The sequence below is a fragment of the Dermacentor albipictus genome, chromosome 1 (assembly GCF_038994185.2).
Source record: "Dermacentor albipictus isolate Rhodes 1998 colony chromosome 1, USDA_Dalb.pri_finalv2, whole genome shotgun sequence".
NCBI classification, from domain to species: domain Eukaryota; kingdom Metazoa; phylum Arthropoda; class Arachnida; order Ixodida; family Ixodidae; genus Dermacentor; species Dermacentor albipictus.
This window is the reverse complement of record NC_091821.1, coordinates 276,521,677-276,544,658: the sequence shown is the minus strand read 5'-3', so window position 1 is coordinate 276,544,658 and position 22,982 is coordinate 276,521,677. Positions and strand designations below refer to the sequence as shown.

The following is a 22,982-nucleotide window of genomic DNA, read 5'->3' as shown; positions in this document are numbered from 1 at the left end:
ATCCTGAACAAATGATTCGATCAAGTTCCAAGACAACTACAAGGCATGGTTCTTCAGATACAACATTGTCATCGAGCCACAGACCAGGCAAACAATTACTTTTGGCTGATATGATGTCTAGTGTGTTCTTTCCCAAAAAAAGCAATGAACAAGAACTTGAAAACATCAATGTCTTACACTACCTTCCTGTGAGAAAAGAAACCCTGCAAAGATTGAGAGCAATCATCTTGTCAGGTTGGCCACAAAATAAGTGTGAACTACCCCAAGACATGCGCGTGTACTTCACATAGAGAGATGAGCTTACAGTTCAACCTCTTTTTCAAGGGATTACGCCTAATGGTCCCAATGTCCCTGCAAGACAAGATCAAAGCAACACTCTACTCTTCACATCTTGGGATCGAGAGCTGTCTACCATGTGCTCGTGAATATGTCTGTTGGCCAGGAATGAATGCAGAATTAAAGAACCTCATTGCAGGGTGCAAAGTATGTCAAAAAGGAAGCACACTCTCAGCAACAAGAAATTCTCTCTCTTCATCCAGAACCAAGCTATCCATGGGAGCAAGTTGGATGTGACATTTCCAAGTTCAAAGGAAAGAACTTCTTGATCAAAGTGGATTACTACAGCAACTTTTGGGAAGTGGACCAACTGAAATCAATGACCTCCAATCAAGTAATAGTCAAACTGAAGTCTCAATTTGCACGACATGGAATACCAAGAATTTTGATAACTGACAACGGACCACAATTCACCAGCAACGAATTCGACTTTTCAAAAAGCTGGAAACTTCAAACATAAAACGTCTATCCCATGATACCCGCATTCTAATGGAATGGCTAAGTCAGCTCTAAAGATGGCAAAAATGCTGCTCAAGAAAGCAGAAGACAGCCACTCAGACTGACAAATAGCATTTCTTGATTACAGAAACACTCCGCTGCAAGATGTGCAAGCTAGTCCAGCACAAGTGCTCATGGGTCACTGCACTGGAACGATTTTGCCCACAGCATCAGAGCTACTGCAGCCCAAAACAGTCGACGTGAATGAAAAAAGAAAGGCAAAAAACAATGTTTTGTTACAACACACAAGCCAATGATTTCCCGAGCCTAAGCGAAGGTCAAAGCGTCACAGTTTAAACATTGAAAAGCAGGACATGAGTCAAAGCGACAATAACAAGAGGAAATGATGATATATGGTATGAAGTTCAAGTTGGTGACAACATGCTGCGAAGTAACCGAGTATTTATCGGACCAAGATCGTCTGTGACCGCTGATAATAACCAACACAAACAGCCCGACACTACAACGCAACCAGAAGAGGATACCAGCTTGAAAAATCAGACAAACCGCACTTCCGTCAGACCTCGAAGAACCACAAAACTTCTCAAGAGGCTAGAAGATTTTGTCATCTGTTGAAGGGTTATCGCCAAAAAAGGAAGGATGTTACAAGCAGGATCAAGAGATAGCACCAACATCCCATAAGTGCAGTGTTACACACTGGCCACACGCCCCTTCTGAAACCTCTGCTCCTTCCATCGTGGACACCGTCCTCCTCTATGAACTTCGAGCAGACGAAGTATCGAGTTGTGTTTGGCCCTCCTGCTCCTCTCCTGCTTGTCTCTAAACAGTGTACTCTCTGTACCTCAATGTAAAAACACTCATTCCTGTGTTCTACCCCATGCTTAATAAACCCAGTTAACCCCTGTTAACAAAAGTGCAGTGTTCTACAGTTCACTACTGTTATGAGTCGCTGGCAAGACCTGTATGACAATGTAAAAAAGACGAAGACGCGGTCGATGAAACGGAGAAGGGACCCACAAGCGAGAAGTACGTGAAGTGTGAAAGAAGAAGAAGAAATTAAGAAAAAGGAGACGCAGGCGGAGATGAGCTGGCATTGCTGACGTGGTTGAGAAGCAAGACAATGGCATCTCCAGCTGTGCTCTGGAGACGGGAGGCAGCAGCTTCAGGACCACAGACCGGAGAAGGGATGTTCGTAAGTTGGCCAGCGACAACTCCAGCTCCTGAGCCTCGAGTGCGTCGCTGTGGCTGTGTTCCGCGGCCCCAGTCCAATCCCACGCTGCCGTAACTGGTTGCTGTCCCATTCCACGAAGGCAATCCCCTGGCCATGTGAACGACAGAACGCCTGACTGGCCCAGATCGCGTCCGGTGCCACGCTGGGCCGGAGTCCGACACGACTGGCAACGGTCAGAACGTTCGTTTGCTCGTGACGTTGTGTTGGTTAGTCGAGCGGAGGAACAATATGTAGTTGAGGGCTTGTTTGTTTTTTATTTGTATAGCTAGTTTTTGAAGTGCCTTGTGTATGTGTAGTGTTTATAGTGTTTTGTGGTAGTTTGCTGTTTGCTTTTCTTTCTTTCTTTTGTCATTTTTTTTCTTCGAGATAAATGCTTGTTAACATACTTGAATTGTGTCTCTGTCCATTTCTGGAGCGCTGAAATTTGTGACAACCATACGATACATAACGAAACGGTCACAAACACGCACTTGTCAGTTTGACATAATTGTTTCAATGATGTCGATTATCACAGCAAGTACATATGTATAAACGCTCTGCACAGATGCAACAGCCAGTGAGTGCCGTGGCAGCTTTGGTAACAGTTCAGTCTAACCAATGTTCACAAACAAATGGGTTTCCTTTATCCGAAGTGAATATAATCTGACTTTGAAAGCATATTTAGTGCCAACGAACAAGGACAGAAGGGAGACGACACCACAATAGCACATTGTGGTGTCGTCTCCCTCCTGTCCTTGTTCGCTGGCGCTAACTATGCTTTCAAAGTCAGTTTACCAACACGCCCAACAAATGGCAATGTATATAATCATTGTGCCTACAAGGAACCAACCAAAGTCTGTCTTCATGCTTCATTCATCTGGCAATTCCACTTACACAAGTTTTGGTTAAATAGAATCTACCAGATTTGTCACATTTCACTGATATGTTCAGCAGATTACAGTCATAGATGTGCCTCTTGGCTTGTCTGGAACTAAGCCCAAAACGTACATGTGTTTGAGGCAGAGTGGTTGCAGTTTGAAGGAGGCTTTGCAGGGTAATTGCCTTTACAACGCTTGAGACAATACATTGTGAACAGCCATTTTATGCAAATGTGGGTGGAAATTCTACACTGGCACAAAGGGTTTTCAGAACATTTATGCATGAAATTGCAGCACTGGAAAGCCTACAATCCTGAAGAAATACGAATACTTTCATGTTTCTTTTATGTGCATCATAAAATAAACAGTAACATCATTGAGAAATACACTCTTGCCAGTTGTTAATAACCATGGTTTGCCTGAGCAGGTAAGAGTGTCAGGAAAAGCTGCCACAATCACTTTCTCCCAGTGGCTACAAATTAAAGGCCAGTTTACAAATCTGTTAGGTCATCATTCCCTTTCCTATCATTCATGGAAATAATCATAACCAGTCTTAACACCAGTTATAATGGGGAAGAGGCAAGTATCAGCAATGAAATGCAATGCCACACACGTGCAGCCAGCCAGGATATGCCTGCACTGCGGTCGGCAAATGCAGCACTGAAATTTCTCTGGAATTCTGCAATACCTGCAAGAATATTTCAACCTACCTTATGTATTTACACAAATTAATTCGAATTATTGACATTTCACTATGACCAATGCACTTCGACAGTTTTAAAGGTGTAGCTGTTTACTTGTAGAGGCTTTCGTTTTGCTGTTGGGTTGTTTTCACAAGTTCAAAATGTGTGTTATCATGTAATGCAGTGATGGAAGTGGCTTTTGGAGTTTTGGAGCAGGTTTCGGAGCAGATATTTATGCTTTTCGAGCAGAAAAAATAGCAGTTTGCAGCAAAAATTTATACTTTTGGAGCAGAAAAAATTGCAGTTTAGAGCAGAAATTTGTTCTTTTGGAGCAGAAAAATGGCAGTGCAGAGCTAAAAAAAAAACATAGTTTGGAGCAGTAACTGATTGGTCACATGCAGGTAGCAAACTGCACATGCATTTAATATGAAACAAAAAAATCTATGTACCTTTAAAAATATTGATCACATATTGCACTGGTTCAATTTAATAAAGAACAGAAAATGAACACATTCTAAGGAAATTTTCAAGATGTACTGAACGGTTTTTCTTTTGCATATGATAAAAGTACCACAAAGAAATATGATTTACTGTCATAATAAAAATATCACCTGAGCTTAAAAAATTAGACAGGTTATTTAGCATGAATAAAATCGCATTTAATATCACAGTCAAACGTATCAGTGAGCAAATAAATTGAGATCAGTCCTCCTGGGCTGCACTACATTTTCTTTTTGATTCTTCAAGCTTGTGAAGGCTGCTTGCAAACTTTGCTTGCCCCTGGCTTCAGAAGTGCTTGTCCACTTATCATCAAACTCTTTGGTTTTCATGTATATTGCAATGAGCAGTTCAGCATTAGCAAGCATCTCCTTAGTAAAATCAATCTCCATATGTATATTTAGCTGTTCATTCGCTTTTGTTTCGAGTTGGTCTTGGGAATGGGCTTGGCTTTCTTGGCTGCAGGTCCACTTTCTGCAGACAGTCGCTCCTGGTACCTTTTGAAGGAGCTCTTTAAAGCCTTAATCATATGAGGCTTCACAGGAACGGTTGAAGCATTTTGGCCATACCGATTACAGAACGATCTGGATGTACGCAAGCAATTCACGCTTGTGATTGAGAGCTTGCTTCGTTCATGCAGGAGGCAGTGATTTTTGCTGAATCCTCGTTCAATGTCGACATTGCCATAAGCAAGACACAGCAGGGCTTTAATGAACTTAATTGTTAAGGGGTACTTGGCACTACTTTCTTTTGACACAAGGCTGAATATGTGTTGCCAAACATCATCGAGCCACTCATGTGGAGTGCAGGACAATTTTTCCATGGAGATGAATGTTATTTCATACATCAGGGCTGACACTTTGTATGGTGGTACCACTTGAGGCACCTGTTGCGCTAAATTCCCAAGTGCTGCAATGGAGCTCTCTTCCCTAACAGACCCTGCGTGAAGGTACTTGAGATCTTTTAGCACATGATTGCTAAAGGGTAACCTTGAAAGCAGATAGCTTGCAACGCTGATGTAAAAGCTACGTGCGCCTAGTGTGAAGGTTTTCTTCTCCTGAGGCGTTCAAGCAGAAATGGTGCTTTCTGTATCTGCTCCAATCTCGACTAGCTGCTTCCAGTTGGCAGAACATTCCACATCAAGGGATTGAAGTTCTTCTTTCATGAGGTACCTGCACGCACCATTCTGCATAAAACATCCAAGCATTCTTTTCACTGGCTTGGTCATTTCTTCATACAAAATATGAAGCAGTGGCTTACTTCGCTGCAACAACGACAAGTATTCAACAAAAATGCACATTTCGCAGAAAGATTGCTTCAGGAAGCAGGTCCTTCCTTATAAGGTTCTCTTTGAGGTGCCTATAGATGATGCCACCAGGTCGAGCTTTTTGCTGAGCATCTAGAACCATTGCCTTGATTGCTTCGTATTGTTCAATGAATTGCCTGAGCTGGACTCAGTGTCAACCATCGACAATTTAAGGGACGCAAAAGAACATTTTCAGGCAAGCCTAGGCATTTCTGAGTTGTTTTCAAGGCAGCACTCTGAACAGCTGAATTCTTGTAAAAGGGACACACATCAAGCCAAGTTGACTCCACAGTGTCGCCAAATGCTTCTATGCCTTTGGCAAATGCATTGTGCACTTTGTGCAAAGTGCATTCACTCAGATCCAGCAAAGTGGGATTTATGTCTTCTTTTAAAGGTTTCTTCAAACTCCACATGACATAGGGCCCATCACCGTAAAAGCAAAGCATGTATCTTTGAGGCAAATCTTGGATAGCTTTTTTCACACGTGCCAGCAGGATATCTTCTGTTGCAGAACCCAAGTGAAACAAGTTCAAATGTTTAACTACAACACGTTTTTGTGCATCACAAAAATATCTGACCATGATGTCCAGCTGTTGGCAGCATTGTTCTGAGAGGGGTGTTGCAGCTATTAAAGTTGTGTAACATGTGCGTGGCTTGTTAAGTTCGTCTATCACTGCTTTCTTAAAGTAGGCTCCTAAGCCATCTGAAATGATATAAGAACGCTTCTTTTGCCCATGCTGGAACACTTTGGGGATTTTAGAGTCCGGGAACATCAACGACATGATCCATGTGGCTGTATCCCCATACGAATAAGGTCCCCGAGACATGGCAACTCCCAGAGCAAGATATGCCTCCACTCGAGCAGAACAGTCCACTTCTGAGAGTCCTGGTCCAGATGAGAAACACGACTCCAGTTGAACTTTCTTTGTAGCAGGCTTCTGTAAGATCCCAGATGCGTCCCTCTGTTGAATACAGACTTGAATGTGGCTCTTATTCCTAGCATGATGCTTAACAGAGACTACGCCGTGCTGTGAACAGTCAATGACTGTGTTGCAGAAGATGCACAAAGCTGCTTCTTGGTTGATTCCTTCGTTGCACCAACTAGAGATGGTGTCTCCATTGGCATCAATCTTGCTGAGAAATTGTACATTAAATTTGCTGTGACAACCTGGAAAAAAAATGTTTACTCAGATTAATAACGAAACCTCAAACAGACCAGCTTTTGTATCAATACGTAGGCAACAACTACTATTAAAAAAAATGTTTCCTGCTATACTTACAAAATTATATACATGACATGCTGTTAACACCCATTCGGAAAATCGGACTTGCCGTCTGGTACCAGAAAATATATACAGCACTCTACAGTGTTGAACTCTCACTAATTTATCGGTGTTTCAGTTAATTTGGACCAGCCGGAGTGCGGTGACCACAGAACGCTGCACATTAGAGAAGATTGTGGCGAAGAAACTAACCCATAGCTGTGCGCCCATGTAGACAGAGCGAACAACAGGCGTCTTTCTGGGTCTTTCCCAGTTTTCACCTCCGCGACGCTCGCACGACAGGCCCGGAGCATTTGAATGGAGCGCTATGGGAGCGGGGCTCGGGGTACGCATCAAACCGTTACTCTGTTGCTTTCATTCAATGCACGGCCCGAAGCAGTAGCACTTCAGAAATGGGCACGGAAAACAGCAACAACAAAAAGTAAAAATGCCCGCAATTTTCCCTAACCACTTTCTAGAACTGATATTGCTTCCGTTGGCTTTATCAGACGTATAATTGGAAGCTCGCACTAAGTTGTCAAACGGGCAGAGTTCTGACTGGTGCGGTAGAAGTCTGTTGCCAGACTTTGGGGTCATTGTCGCGAGACTGCCTGACAAATTTGATGGGAAAAAACACCGTCAAATATAGCAAACACAACGACGTCGTTTCCAAGGCGCAGAGGGTCACCAGACCAGAAGCACAACACACGTGCACTTTCCCAGCTCCCGAAGTACCATAAGGTTGCTCCATAACCTTGCGATTTTTGGTTCCGGGCCCCATTTTCCGACAATACGAAGTGCTTCCTTTCGCTGCGTACGCTATCGCTCCTTTGTACGGGTTGTAGCTTTTGTAGGATCTGGAACTGAGATGCATTGCACAACTCTTGACTAGCTTTATTCGCTGGGCGCGACGGCTGCAACGAGACAAAGGGGTTGCGTTGCTGTGCTCCGCATAGGGAACCTCCTGGGGCTTTCACTGCTCGCATTACTGGCTTTTCGAAACAGAGACGCGTCGTACAACTCTTGTATAGCTTTTTTCGTTGCGCTCACTACTGCTTCATCTCACTGCAGCCATCGCGCTCTGCCAAAAAGCTAGCTGAGAGCTGTGCATTGCGTCTCAGTTCGAGGTCCAACCAAAGCTTCAACCAATACGTAGCAGCGAAAGCGCGCAGTGAAAAAAAAAAAAAAAAAGGTGAGAGTTGTGCGACGTGTCACAAATGCGCGCAGTGTATACCCGAAGATACCTGACACGAAGCCAAGCAAAGCAACCGTTTCATTCCGTTGCGGCAATCCAGCCCCGAGTGTTCTACAACACGTCCAAGTTTCAGACACAGTGAAAAAAGCCACCCTAGAGTTGTGCGATGTGTCACAAATGCACGCAGCGAAACTCCAGGATTGAGATTCCTCATGTGGAAGCAAGGCAAAGCAACCGGTTCATCCCATTGCAGCGATCGTGTGCAGCGAAAGAAAGCCCCTTGAGTGTCGTGCAACGCATCTCAGTTTCAGATCCAGGAAAAGCTTCAGCCAGTACGTAGTAGGGATAGCGCACAAAGCGATAAAAGTTATACAAGGCCCGCAACTATAGCAACGATTCCAAAGCGCGCAGGTTATGCAGCAACCTAACGGTGCTATCGGGAGCAGGGAGAGTATGGGTGTTATGTTCCTGATCTGGTAACTCTGTACGTCTCAGAAACGGACCTGTTGCTTGCACTATAGTTGACAGTGTTTTCCCTCGTCAAATTTGGCAGGCAGTCTGGCAACATTGATCCCAAACTCTGGGAACAGACTTCTACCACACCAGTCAGAACTCTGCCGTCAAACGCACACTTTGGCCGGTGCAGGTGAGCGTATAGTCAGCTGTGCCACACTGTTTTCGAGACTATGATTTAAGCCTACACATTTGAACACTAGGCTAATTTGCAAAATTTTCCTGGTTCCATGGGATCCGAATGTATTTTTACTGGCCGTGCTTGTAGATGTGACTGGGGTGGGCGGAGATGTGAAGTGTGACTCAACACTGCTGTTAGCGGCAAAATCAGCACGTCATGCACGCACGGACACACTTAAGTTGGGTCAATATGCGATAATACAAACATCGTAAATCGTCATCAATGGAAGAAAATAAACGGTAAACAGCAAAAGATTGCCAAGCTTCAGACAAACACACAGAGTGGCCCAGGCTCGCATATCGTGTGTTTAGATTTCCATGTGCTATCCATGCCCGTGCGCGATTGAAACAATAGGCGCCCACGACACGAAGACACATATTAAAGGCTTACCTTTAAGCTTCGAAAGGGCCATTGGGGTTCAAAGCCAAGCTTGCAGGAGCCCACGCAAGTCGGTGCATTCGTACGTTTCAGTGTCGTCGTGAACTCAAACACCCCGATGCAACCACAAAGTCGAGCATGCCGCCAGCCATAGGTACCGTTTGGCTTAGCCGCATGGATACCATACACAGAGTTTCGGTTTCGGAACTATTACAACAATTCCACCTGTTGTATGGACGTGGGAGGTTAGGCCACTCATGTGCGCCTTGGTGCAGGAGTGGCCCCATTTACGCGAAAAAGAGCCATTTGGAGCAGCATGTATCAGCATTTCTATTTCAGCACAGTTGGCACAGCACTTCCATCACTGGTAATGCCCACATCCTCTGCCTGTCCAAGATTGTGACAACTCCTGTGCAAGAACTGATAGCACTGAGTTCTATGCAACCCACAAGTTTTCCCCGTGTAGCAGGAAGAAAAGCAGAGTTGTATGTGTCAAATTACATGTTATTGATTACTTGCAATGAAATAAATTTTTTGATAATTTTGTAATTTAACAACTACTTTGTTTACTCAGTAACGCTCACTGTAATTCAATTGCTTTTTTCAGTAACCGATTACATGTAGCAAGTTACATTTTTGATGGAACAAGCTACAGCAGGCAACGTAGCTTTTGGCGCTTAATTTTGGTGGGAACTACAGTAGAATGCCCACATTCCCACAACATAGGTTACATGGGTTACCTCCTTCCCACAATTCCCACAATGGCAGGCTTGCAGATCTGCACACCTCTCTTGTAAGTCCGACCGCTGATATTTCTCTTATAATTTTTCTCTCTCTCTTCTGGAAGCGGATTTAAGTGGCCTTCTTAGGGCAGTAGGAGCTGCTGTTCAATTCTTCTTCACTTAGTGCTGTCTATGACTTCTCTGATAAAGACAGAAGTTCTTAGCTGTTAAGTGCATGTGTTTCTATCTGTTTGATACATAACTCACATACACCTATTTTTGCAATTGTAACACACAAACAGTACTTTTAGGGCTGAATAATAGGTAGCTTTGTTTCAAATTACATTCCAGATTGGGCCACTTTTTCAAGGAACATGAATGTTTGCTTGCGTCTGTTACAATTAGTCGGTTAAGTCTAAATGACTAGTGAGTGAAGGGTGCAAGGAGGCAGTCCACCAGATGTTGGCTGACAAATTGAAATGGCACTGCTATGGCTCGATAATGCTGGTCACTTCAGACGCTGGTGCCAGGCGATCACCTACGGACAATTTTTGTCAGTTTTTCATGAGCCCTATTATGAGCACCTCCTCAGCGCCAGCAATAATGAAACACTGTGCTTCATAGACGTGAGCATCGTGGCATTGCACAGCCACAATCTTGTGGGCATTGTGTTTGTACAATGCCCTTACTCCCTCCAGTGTGCACATCGAGCGAGTTCTGAGTGTTGCTGCTGCTGTTTTCACAGGAAAATGCGAGAAGATGATTGACAAAAACTTTGAAAAGCAATTGTTCGTGCCCATAAACAGCATGTAAGAGTTTCAGAGAACTCATTGAAAGAGCTAAGCTAACTTATTTTATTTACCGCATTTGTGCAATGTTAATAAAAGTTGTGAGGAAAGTAACATAAAAGAATCAATTACATTTTTGTAATTGCTCAACTACTTTCCTGTGGTCGTAATTTGTCACTATAATCAATTACAATTCTGAATGAATTAATTCTAACTGTAATTGGTTACTTTTCTTTAGTAACATGTACAACTTAAAACAAATCCTTGCAAATGGAGAGACACACAGTGACCAAGCTAGATTATGGCCTCAACACGAGAGCTACATTGTTGTGAGAAAATACAAAGTGGCAGCTGTCCCCTATGAATTGGACACTGAATGCTCTGAGTGTGAGGACATTTAATTTCACCATGCCTACTATAATCTATAAGCCCTGGTCACCAAAAGCACTGCACTAAAACAAACAGCAAGTAATGCTGTAGCAATTGCTTATGACACATGTTGCAGTCCACCAGGGAAAGAAAAAGCATGGGTCATGAGGCCTTTTCAAACACTGCAAGCTGTGCAAATGAAATGCAATTATTGGACATAATATGCAACTTTAATGGGAACATGTGCACAAAAAAATAGCACTTGCCTCCCAATTCCAGGTATTTCTCATTCTCTGATTGCAGGGCATGAAGGAAGGGTGGAACTTTCTGCTTGGCTTCCAGCAACAAATGTTTCATGTCCAAGAGCACAGACTCATCTGGAAATATGTGTACAAAAGCAGATGAGTAAAGCTTCCAATGAAACAGTGCAGTTGTAATTAAGATTTTTATTAGGTGCTTCAATGTCTTCTAGTGCATGATAGATGTCAGGCTACTAATTATAGCTGGCTGGTAGCATGAGACAGTAAGCTGAGATAATTTTCTATATTGCTTGCTTTCTGCATTCAGGCAGAAGAAAAATTAGCTCTGACTAATGCCACAATAATGAAGGTGCAGATAATGCAACAAGAAGAGAGGAATGCAATATTTTATACCACACGACTTGTTGATGAAGGTTGTTGCGATTCCCACTCGACCAGAACGTCCAGTACGGCCAATTCGGTGCACTGAAAGCAAATGTTGCATACCACAGTTCATAAGTCACCCACTGTTGCCTACTTTCAGTCCCAAAAAGAAGAGCTTGCAATAAAGCTTGACTTTAATCACAATTCTACAAAACATAAGTTTGGGAAATTATTTGTGCTAAAGCACATTTTCTAGTGCTCTGTTAAATTTTTTTGTTGGTGGACCTTACGCAACAATGTGATTTACATACAATTTTCTTTAACATCGCTGCACAGCAGCATTTATGTAAATGAAAAAGCTTAAGAGCAAGCTTTAGCTTGGGGGCTCCTATCTAAACACATGAGAATGAAGAAATAATTTTTCTTGGCAACCATGGCACTGAATTTGATGAACTTTGTTACAGCTTAAAAAAAAATGAGTTAGAACCTAGTCACTGCAGCAAGCAGAATGTTTATTTAGGCACCCTAGTTTTTTTAAAATAAAGATTGTCAAAAATTTCAAAATTTCAAAAATGAAACTTTTAAGTTCACAACGCTGTAGCTCAGCAATGGAAAACTATGCGATGTATAATGTGATGTATAATGCACCACAACAAATGTGATGTATAATGCACCACTCTGAAATATACCACTAATTTCTGAGTATGAAGTTTGCAAAGCTCTGTAACTGATCCTCAAACTGTAATGATCCTCAATTTCATGTCAGTCGTAAATAAATAAATGAAACTTGTTAACTTTACATGGTCTAACAGATGCAATTTACAGAACTGCAACATCTGTTCATGGTGCAGTGTTACAGATTTGTACACTTCATGCTTTTTCTTCTGTAACTTAACGATTTTCAGCAATGTCTGAAAAAACAAAAACAATTCTAGGCACTAAATCAATTATCCGCTTGCTACATTCACTAAAATTAAGCTTTCTCTCTCATTTGCAAACGATTTCATCCAAATCAGCCCAGGGATCGTCTCACAAAAGCATCTGCATTTAAAATTTATTTGAATAGGTGGCATTGTAGTTAACCCCAAGCTAAAGGTTCCTCTTCACAAAATGCAACCTCCAATGTGATAGAAAAGTTCGAACTACGTGCTGCTGCATCCATTGTTGAAAACTGGAACTGGGCAGCGAGTTATCACTAAATAAAAAGAGAGAGAGAGAAAGAGAGGAAAATAAATCATGGTGTTACCTTTGGAAGCAAGAAAAGTTTTCAGTAATGTGTAAGGAGGATGAGAGTTTCAATGGCTTGATTGGAGGATGTTTTCAGGAAGACTGGGCACACCAAACCGAGAAGTTATGTGATGTGCATCAGCAAGCTTCAAAGTGCACATGCTTGGTTCTCCAAGTGACCCCTCCGAGCACACACAGTAGATGTTTGATCGCACTATGCTAATTTAATTGCAGCATTTCACAATCGGATTATAGACCCTTTTCGTGGAGCAGTTTGCTCTATAGCAATGAGATGGGGCTTTTGGTGCCGCGCCACATGTTGCCTCAGTGAAAGTGCACAAGTAAGAAACCATTACCCCGTCTGCCCTGCTACTGTGCGATCAGCAGCCCGAAATCCAATTGGGTGATTGCTAGGGCAGTGTGCTCCATTCATGCTGCAAAATGTGGAACGGGAAGATGTCTGCAGTGGCTGGCGGCAAAAATAGTGACTGGCATATTAAGGCATGAAATGAACCTGTGTGGTCAAGTTGCAAACCACTGCTACACAACGTAGGCCTGTGTTGCCGGCCGATCCCATTGCACGGCTTTACTCGAGGATGAAAAGAAATCACTCATGCACCACCATTTTGCAGCTAACCTCCAAAGGAAGTACTTCAACCCGAGAGCTTTGGCAAGAGTGAGCACCAGTTGTTACACAGTGGCAAAGGGACTAGCACTGCTGGAGCTGGATATTTTTTTGCGTGTGAAAATAATTAATTCTCACTGTCTAAACAATAGTATGAAGCTCCTCACTTGACATAGAAAAACAGCATTGTTACAGGTTGACAAATTAAAAAAAAAAATTATGCAGGTTCAATGCACATGTTGGGACTTGTGCGAAACAAAGCTTTAGTAAAGTGGTTAATTAAATGCTATGCAACTAAATATGATATGTACAATTGCATTTATTTTCATCATATGCAACATGTCATGTAATTCACATACACATTTTTATGTTTATGCACTACACCATTCACAAGCTATGCCAAAAAGCACACATTAAATCAGGGGAATGCACAGTGTGCGACGTCAACGAGGACGAAGGCAATGTATGATGCTTGTTTAAAGAAGAAAGCTGATGATGGGTGTACGCATAGTGAAGTAGAACACATATATTAAATACATTTAACCTTTTCAGTGTCACTGACATACCAGTATGTTTCCACATTTCTATCCTGCCATGTCACCGACTCACCTATACATTCTCCAATCTCTCCACTTGGATGAGCGGAGTAACACACAGTTGGCATGCTCCGAGGCAGTTGCACCATCTGTTGTATATTTTCAGAAGAATATTTTCCACTCTCTCTGGCTATTTGTTAGTGTGCTGGGTAGTTGCTGCGCAACTACCCAGCACACTAACAAATAAGGGTAGTTGCGCAGCACAGAGCATCTGCAGATGGGAGGGGTAGCTCTCTGACATCATACACTACTACAGCAGCAATTCTCTATTCAAATATTCGGGCCATAGCATAAGCACCACTCTTGCGCGTTTCTGCCATCTGTCACATGTACATAAAAAAAATTTTTTCTTCTCTGTTCCGCATTGTGCTGTCTTCACTACAGTGTGCCTCCTTTCCAGCAAAGCGGGTGCTCCTTTCGTCGGTGTGCTTTCTCCAGGATGATTCTGCCCTCTGTTCCTCTCTGTCTCATCTGTTGGAAACTTCACTTTGTCTAAGTCTAACACGAATAAATGAAAGCACTTCTTCTTTCAGCATGGCCATGTGATTGCTTTGAAATGGATGCCTGCACGGGACCTTCAAATCGTGATTGGAGTGGCGACTCTTCCTACTCTGAATACGAGCCAATCTCAGACTAGCAAGATGACAGCTTGTCATCCGAGCAATAAACAACTTCGAAAAAGTCAGAATCTGACTCTGACATGGCAGCACTATCGTGGAAATGTGTGCATCTAAATGCAACTATGTAGATGACAGGAAATGAAGTTACGAATGTGGGGACCATACTAAGATGCATTTGCCATTATCCATGTCATTTTTTCCCTTCTTATCATCACTATCATCATCAGCCTGTTTTATGTTCACTGCAGGATGAAGGCCTCTCCCTGCGATCTCCAATTACCCCTGTCCTGCGTCAACTGATCCCAACTGGCACCCACGAATTTCCTAATTTCATCGCTCCGCTTTGTCTTCCGTCGTCCTCGATTGCGTTTCCCTTCTCTTGGTACCCATTCTGTAACCCTAATGGTACAACAGTTATCTAACCGGTGCATTGCATGAGCTGCCCAGCTTCATTTTTTTTTCTTAATATCAATTAGAATATCGGCTATACCCGTTTGCTCTCTGATCCAAACCACTCTCTTTCTGTCTCTTAACATTATGTCTCGCAATCTTCGTTCCATCGGTCTTTGCGCAGTCCTTAACTTGTTCTCAAGCTTCTTTGTCAGTCTCCAAGTCTCTGCCCAATATATCAGCACTGGTAAAATGCACTGATTGTACACCTTCCTTTTCAACGATAATGGTTAGCTTCCAGTTGGGAGCTGACAATGTCTGCCATATGCGATCCAACACATTCTTATTCTTCTATGAATTTCCTTCTCATGATCAAGGTTCCCTGTGATTAAGTGACCTAGGTAAATATACTCCTTCATAGACTCTAGAGACTGACTGGCAATCCTGAACTCTTGTTCCTCTGCGCGGCTATTCATCGTTATCTTTGTCTTCTGCATACTAATCTTCAACCCCACTCTTACACTTTCTCTGTTAAGGTCCTCAATCATTTGTTGTAACTTGTCTGCATTGTTGCTGAATAGAACAATGTCATCGGCAAATCGAAGGTTGCTGAGATATTCGCCGTCTACCTTTACTCCTAAGCCTTCCCAGTTTAATAGCTTGAATACTTCTTCTAAGCATGTAGTGACTAGCATTGGAGAGATTGTATCTCCTTGCCTGACCCCTTTCTTTACAGGTGTCTTCCTACTTTTCTTGCGTAGAATTAAAGTAGCTGTAGAACCTCTGTTCATATTTTCTCAGGTATTTACGTAAGCGTTCTGTACTCCTTGATTACATAATTGCCTCTATGACTGCTGATATCACTATTGAACTAAATGCCTTTTCCTAATCTATGAAAACCGTATAGAGAGGCTTACTGAACTCTGCGGATTTCTCGATAACCTGATGAGTGACATGGATGTGATCCATTGTAGAGTATCCCTTCCTGAAGCCAGCCTCTTCCCTTGGTTGACTAAAGTCTAGTGTTGCCCTTATTCTATTGGAGATTATTTTGGTAAATATTTTATATAATACTGGGAGTAAACTAATGGGCCTATAATTTTTCAATTCTTTAACGTTTCCCTTTTTGTGGATTAGTACAATGTTTGCCTTCTTCCAGTTTTCTGGGACCCTTGCAGTCGATGGACACTTCGTATAAAGAGCAGCCAGTTTTCCAAGCATTATGTCTCATCCATCTTTGATTAAATCGACTGTTATTCCATCTTCTCCTGCCACTTCTGCGCGGGGGGCTCTCACTAGAAAGTCAGCGCGAGGCATGTCGGCAGAGTCAGTTTAAGTCAATTTAGTATATCTCAAATGCCCGAAAGCATGCTTCAATTATCCACGGTCCAGTGGATAATTCAAGCAGTGGTATACAGGTTTTGCTGATTGTGACAGGTGGCACGGCATAGTATTTCTCAGTGGTTATAACATCGTGGTTTCGGAGTCTCCCATACGCAAGCGGCCATGAATGCGGCTAGATACACAATATATTTTCGGCAAATTTGAATAGCACTTAAAGGTAGTGTGGAAAAAAAAAAAGAAAATAAGAAAATGAAAAAAACTTTCAGCGGTTACCACGAATTCACAAGTCGCGTATGGAGGGTGGTACACTAAACAGTTCATGGTCTCGGCTGCCTGTCTCATGCATCGGAGAAGTCTTTCCGAACGAGACGGAACTGGTACTGATGCACCACGCAAGGTGTTGTTTTAATTTTATAATACGAGAGAAAAAACCTTGACACTGGGGGTGTATCGCCTCCAAAAAAACCCAACGATGGAAGGGTTAAGGATTCTATACTCTTTCCGTCACAATGACACATAGCCAATGGCTGAAGAATGGGGTAGCTCAAATAAAATAAAGTAAAAAAAAAAGAGTTGAATATTATGCCCTATTCCATTAAGACTTTAGGAGGTTTGTGTGCTTTAGATAGAGCTTTGAGTGGACACTATGTGCATAGGTTTTGTCGTGATTTACTGTTTTCTTGGGCAGAATGAAGCTGTTGTCACTGGCACTACGTTGTCGATGAACACACATAGTGATACATAAGCCAGTTTAGTGTAGCTTGCATACAGCCTGCACATACCATATATATATTTTAGTGGAGCTTGCACACATCCTACACACACACACACACAACACACACACACACACACACACACACACACACACACACATATATATATATATATATATATATATATATATATATATATGGTATGGGCAGGCTGTATGCAAGCTCCACTAAACTGGCTTATATATCACTGCATGTGTGTGTGTGCGTGTGTATATATACAGGCTGTTCAATGTTCAATGTTCAATGCGTAATTAGACAGCTTGGGCTGAAATTTCAGACGTGCATATCTCGGGACACAGACGCGTTACTAAAATTGTATAAACTGGAACAGTCACCAAATCGCACCACCTTTGAGTTTTTAATATAAACATTTCATTTCATTTTATTTCAGCATTCTTTCTTTACAGCAGAACATGCTAACTGCAGTAAATAAAAAGTTAATTATTGAATTTAATTAAATACTGACATTACGACAATTATTCTCACAGTTTGCGACCGCCTGGCCACATAACCTAGGTAGAAAAATGGCTTCTGCGTACTCCTCTTTGCATTAAAAAAAAAAACTATATATATATATATATATATATATATATATATATATATATATATATATATATATATATATATGTGCGCGTGTGTATGTGTGTGTGCATGTGTGTGTGCATGTGTGTGTGTGTAATCATATCATAAGAAGCCGACAACAAAGACACAAAGGGCAAGACAGGAGAAAGTACTTGCACTTACTGATTGAATGAAAGAAATGATAAAGGAATTGAAAGTGGACGAAAAAACAATTTGCCGCAGGTGGGGAATGACCCCACATCTTCGCATTATGTGTGCGATGCTCTACAAATTGAGCTACCACAGCGCTGTTTCTCAATCCACTTTCTGGGGTATTTATGTGTTACTACTAGAAGTAACTCTGGTATTGTTAGCCAATGCCACCACTGACAAAAAAACCTTGGAGGCTACATACACATACACACACACACACACACACACACACACACACACACACACACACACACACACACATATATACAGTAGAATCTCGTTGAAACGTTCCCGTTACGCACGTTTTCCTGGTGCCAACCTTCGCAATCGAGAACAGAAAAAATGACTCAATAGATTTACGGCCATTATTTACCATTTCATATGTTCCCGGAAAACACAATTTTTCGGCACCAACGTTCAGCAGGTTGTCAAACTGCGATAGCATGATCCATTTTTCAGCTGCTGGATCCCATGTAAACCGGAAAATGCGTGAGACGCGTGCGATCAAGTACAGTATATAGCTGCCTGCTGCGGCAGCTTCACCGCAATACTCACCCACCCATCTCATGTGAAAACGTCAGCGCGCAGTCAGTTTCTCATTTTGGTGCCAGAAAATCTTCTCCGGGGTCGTCCCATGCAGCATTTACAGCTACCACCGCAAATCCTATCGCAATAAGCATCTTCGCCTGTTTCAGAGTGCGTGGTGCTGTCGGAAACGTAGCGCATGCTTTTGACACAGTTTTAGTTTAGCGTACACTATAAAATAGTGGGTCATCACTGCGCATGCGGAGAATGCTAAGCGACCCACAGTGTATAGCGTACGCACGCTATTTCTCAGATTTAGCATTAGCGTCGGCGTGGTTTGTGGAGTTTGCGTGAAACATGGCGGCGGTCCCAGCTGCCTACTTTGAATTGAATTTGGTGTTGCTTTTGTAAAATGCACTTCGTTTGTAGCAAATGACTGTAAATGGCTTACGCTTAGTCTCAGTCCGCTTCAACGACAAAGTTTTATGGATAACCTTGTGGTGTTTTCGAGATCGATTCTCGTTTTGAACGAGTCAAAGCCTAACGACAGAAACATTCGAGATGTCAGCGCCACCTATCACTACAGTCGGAAAATCGCTGCCACGATGGCATATGGCCTCTGACATCCGAAGTTCTCGCTGGCCAACTAAAACTGTAAAGAACGTGCGCTGCTTAGTGTACACTACACTATAGCGTACGCTATAAGTTGCGTACGCTAAACTAAAACTGTCTACTATAGCGTATATCGTACACTATAAGTTGCGTACGCTAAATTAAAACTGTCTAATAGGCGATAACCGAAACGCGCTGCTGTTCCCTGCTGCAGGTGGCACGATGTGGGCACCATGTTTCGCTTCGGCGGCATCCAGTGTCGCCCACCAGCTCGATTTCGTTTCACTTTCCCGTCGCCCTCTTAAGAAGCTTTAGCTCGGGCCTAACTCTGATGCGGCCTATTCAAATACATGTAAAATGCAAAAGCATTTTTCTGAGATAACTCCTGGACCGATTTTAATGAAATTTGTTGCATTTAAGACAGAAAGCTAAATTATCGTGGCTGTTGGAAGCGTAATTTCAATTTAACGCCTGAATTTTGTTAAAAAGATTTTCAAAAATTTGAAACTTGGAAAAAAATAGGAGCACGAAGTTTACAAATTAATGGCTCTGTATCAAAAACCGCTATCGTGGTTCTGTAAGCGGCATCTATTAGAACATTCAAAGTGGACAAATTCGATATGTCACTTTATATCTTACATGAATTCGTTACGTTTTGTACGACGATTCTGCAAAAGCTGTATTTCCATATTACTAAGTATATTGAAATTCATATGCAACATATCAATTTTGTCTGCTTTAGATGCACTATATGATGTAATTAACATAATTGTGATATCGGTTTTCATTGCTGAGTTGCAGAGTTGTAAACTTGATAGTTTCATTTTCTGAAAATTTTCCATTTTGGCCACGTTTTAAAAAAAAAATTAACCTCCTAAATAAAACTTCCCCCCGCCTCACCCAAAGTTCAGCCGGGCGCAGGCTACCACCCTGCACGCCCGCGAGGCGGCGGCGAGGCAAGCCCTCGACGTCCCTTCGTGGGAGGCGTAGGCCCGGCCATCATAAAGTGCTGGTTCTACAATAAAAGTTTATTCCTCCTCCTCCTCCTAAATAAAAAAAATCGAAACCAACAGTTACTAGACCTTAAGTTTTTTTTTTAAATGCAACAAACCTCGCCAAATTTGGTGCAGTGGTTGCTGAGAGAAACGAACTCTCCTTTTACATATATTTAGATAGGAGCACCCACGCTAAAGCTTCCCCATAAAACAACACGCAATAGGAAAACAACATGTGTTTGGGGCCGCTGGAGCACCAGCAGCTCGACACGCGTCGGCGTCTTGTGCCATAATGATCCGCACGAGGCTTCGCGTTACGTAAATGTAAACAATAGTAAAGTCTGTCAATTTTTTTTTACTTCAGATCGTACGTTTTCCCGGTTAGCATGTTTTTCTCGTGTTTGTTCACAAAACGTATGAACGAGGTTCCACTGCATATGCCAATGAATTAAACTTGGGGGAAGAGGCAAAGAAAGCTTTGCTTTAGAAATATGTTTACAGAGAAGCAAGCGTAATAATGTCAGTTGCTATTTATATGCCATGTAAACAGCCTTCTCATGCTGCTTAGTGGCAGTTTCAACAGATGTAGAACAGAGAATGCACAAGAAACAATGTCAGGATATTGTAGATGAATGATGATACAATGAGAAGGCGGATTAATTACTCAGAAAGCTTAACAAAAATCAACAGACGCTGGATGCATCTTCCACACAGAAACAGTTCAGGATAGTTTCAATGCATATAAAATTCGCAGCTTCTAACAATGCAGTATCTCTACAACATGCAATAAGAAAAAAAAGAATGTGCCCCTACCATAGTTTTCAATATCTTCTGGCATGTCATAATTTATGACATGCTGTATGTTCTCAAAGTCGAGACCCTTTGATGCCACATCTGTTGCAACCAAAACATCTTTTTCGCCCCGCCTAAATGAATCCACTGCTCGTGACCGCTCTTCCTGATCTGCAACAGAACAGAGAAATTGACGTTATGATTTGTACATTTGGCACAGGATCAAGTGTCTTATTGTGATTCTACGAAAGATAACATCACAAAAGTGACAATTTATAATTACACTCTCTTAATACAGTAATGTGATTAGCGAATGCTGAAAGCCATTCCTAAAAGGTAACTAAAAAGCTGAATTGAAATGTTAACATTTGTAAGCATTTGCATATGAAAGCATCTATTTTTTTTTATTTAGCCACTTGTTCCTTCAATGTGCTTCCTAAAAAGTAAGTAAAGGAAATAGCTTCCCTGAAAGAGTGCTCCCATTATTTTGTAATTTTCTTACATGCTGCAGGTATTCATGTCGATCAAAATAAGTGGCGTAAACCTATTTACTTTTTATGCTTCTGACTTTATGTCCATACATACATATATATGGTATATATAGAGTAGAAAAAAGGAGTCCACGTGCGAAAATGCATGTTTAGTTGCTTACATTTTGGCCATAGCACGGCCTTTGTCAGAATCACGGCTGAAACATACGCAATAAACATGCAATTTTTCATATGTGTGCTCCTTTCTAATCTACGTGCATACCAGACCTACAGAACATTCTGTTTGAAATTACATATGTCTTGTGACACTCTTACGTGCGTAGTGGGTTTACGCCCCTACAGGATGTGGGGCATCCAAGACGAGTGAAGGAGGAAGATGATATGCTAGCTGAATCTCAATAGGCGCTCAGCTGATCAAGGCCATCACCACTAACTCTACCTGGCTTCTCATCCACAAACAAATGGCCTCACGGAACACACAAACAGAACTCTTACTAACATGCTGTCCATGTATGTTGCATCAGATCATAAGAACTGGGACAGCATGCTACCTTTCATCATGTACGCATTTAATACCTTACAGCACGGGCTACAGTTCCTTCTTTCTTTTTTATGCTCGTCCACCTCATTACACACTAGAGACTATCTTCTCCTTTTCAAGCCACGATAATCTTTGTATATATATCCAAGACCATCTCTCTTGCTGAAGAGGCCCGACGACTTGCTTTTTTGTGCACTCTTGTTTCACAAGACTGCTCGAAGGCACGCTATGACTTGTGGGGATGCGCGACTCTCGCGCGTCCCCTGATGTTTTTCCCGCATAGCGCGTCTCCTGTACTCCCGCTTCGCCGCGTGGCCTGCGTGACGCCCGCGCGGTTGATGTGGTTGAAGCGCAGTCCAAGAGATGGCGCTAGTGTTGCGCTGCTGCGGGGTTACTTGTGTGCGGAAGAGACAAGGCGCTCTCTCTTGGGGGTTCGGGAAGCAAGTGGGACGGACGTGCCATGCCGCGCGCCGACAGATGCTTCGGCGAGACCGTCTCGCGTGGCCGCCTTCGAACGCGCCACGATTCGCGTGACTAAACACATGAACGACCAGGTGTTGGGATCCAGCATGGGGCGAACATATTCGCTTGCGAGGACGCGGTGAGTCGGACTTCTAGATTTGTCGCGCGCCCATCGGCATGTTTTGTGGATAGCGACTCGGCTAGCAGGCATTGATCTATGAAAGGTGCAATAAATGCCCTTGTGACTGTTTGCACTACTGTGTTGTCGTTCCTTTGTCCCAAGAGTACGGTGTGAGAATCCCACATCAGACCCCACAGACTGCAGACGCCGACACATGATATATGACCCTGGTGACTTAGTGTGGCTGTGGAAACTAATAAGGAAATGTGGATTATGTGAAAAACTGCTGGCTCACTATGTTTGACCCTATGTTATCACTGATCATATAAGCGAATTAACCTACAGCACAGTACGCCTCACATCAAACGGCCGATGGTCAGCAAAGATTGTCACATGCTGCCAATTTAAAGCCCTTTATTTCTCAACAGCCTGTTTGACTTGCCCAGCGGGCTTCGTCTAAATGGAGAGAAATGTGATACTTTTATGTGCGCAGGGAAAACATGGGGAAGTCGGGAGATGGAAATTCAAGACGATGAGCAAAACAAGAACAAGGTGAAATCCCTCGCAATGAATCCCCAAGTGCACGCTCCTGAAGTTTACCTGTTGCTCCTTAAGTTAGTTCTGATGCTCAACTATTTTCAATTTGATTCTATTCACTACCTGCAAACTTTTGGCACTAGCATGGGAACACCA

The 22,982-nt window shown here is 42.6% G+C and overlaps 1 protein-coding gene across 1 annotated transcript in view; it reads right to left on the bottom strand.

Annotated features, from left to right (window-relative positions):
• Positions 1 to 22,982, bottom strand: part of abs (ATP-dependent RNA helicase abstrakt) — a 214,526-nt gene that overhangs the window by 10,143 nt on the left and 181,401 nt on the right. Inside the window, exons 13-15 of the mRNA XM_065440624.1 lie at positions 20,696 to 20,845; positions 11,432 to 11,503; positions 11,045 to 11,155 (exon numbers count right to left, since the gene is read on the bottom strand). Coding sequence (XP_065296696.1) covers positions 11,045 to 11,155; positions 11,432 to 11,503; positions 20,696 to 20,845 — 333 coding nt within the window. The remainder of the gene's footprint in view (positions 1 to 11,044; positions 11,156 to 11,431; positions 11,504 to 20,695; positions 20,846 to 22,982) is intronic.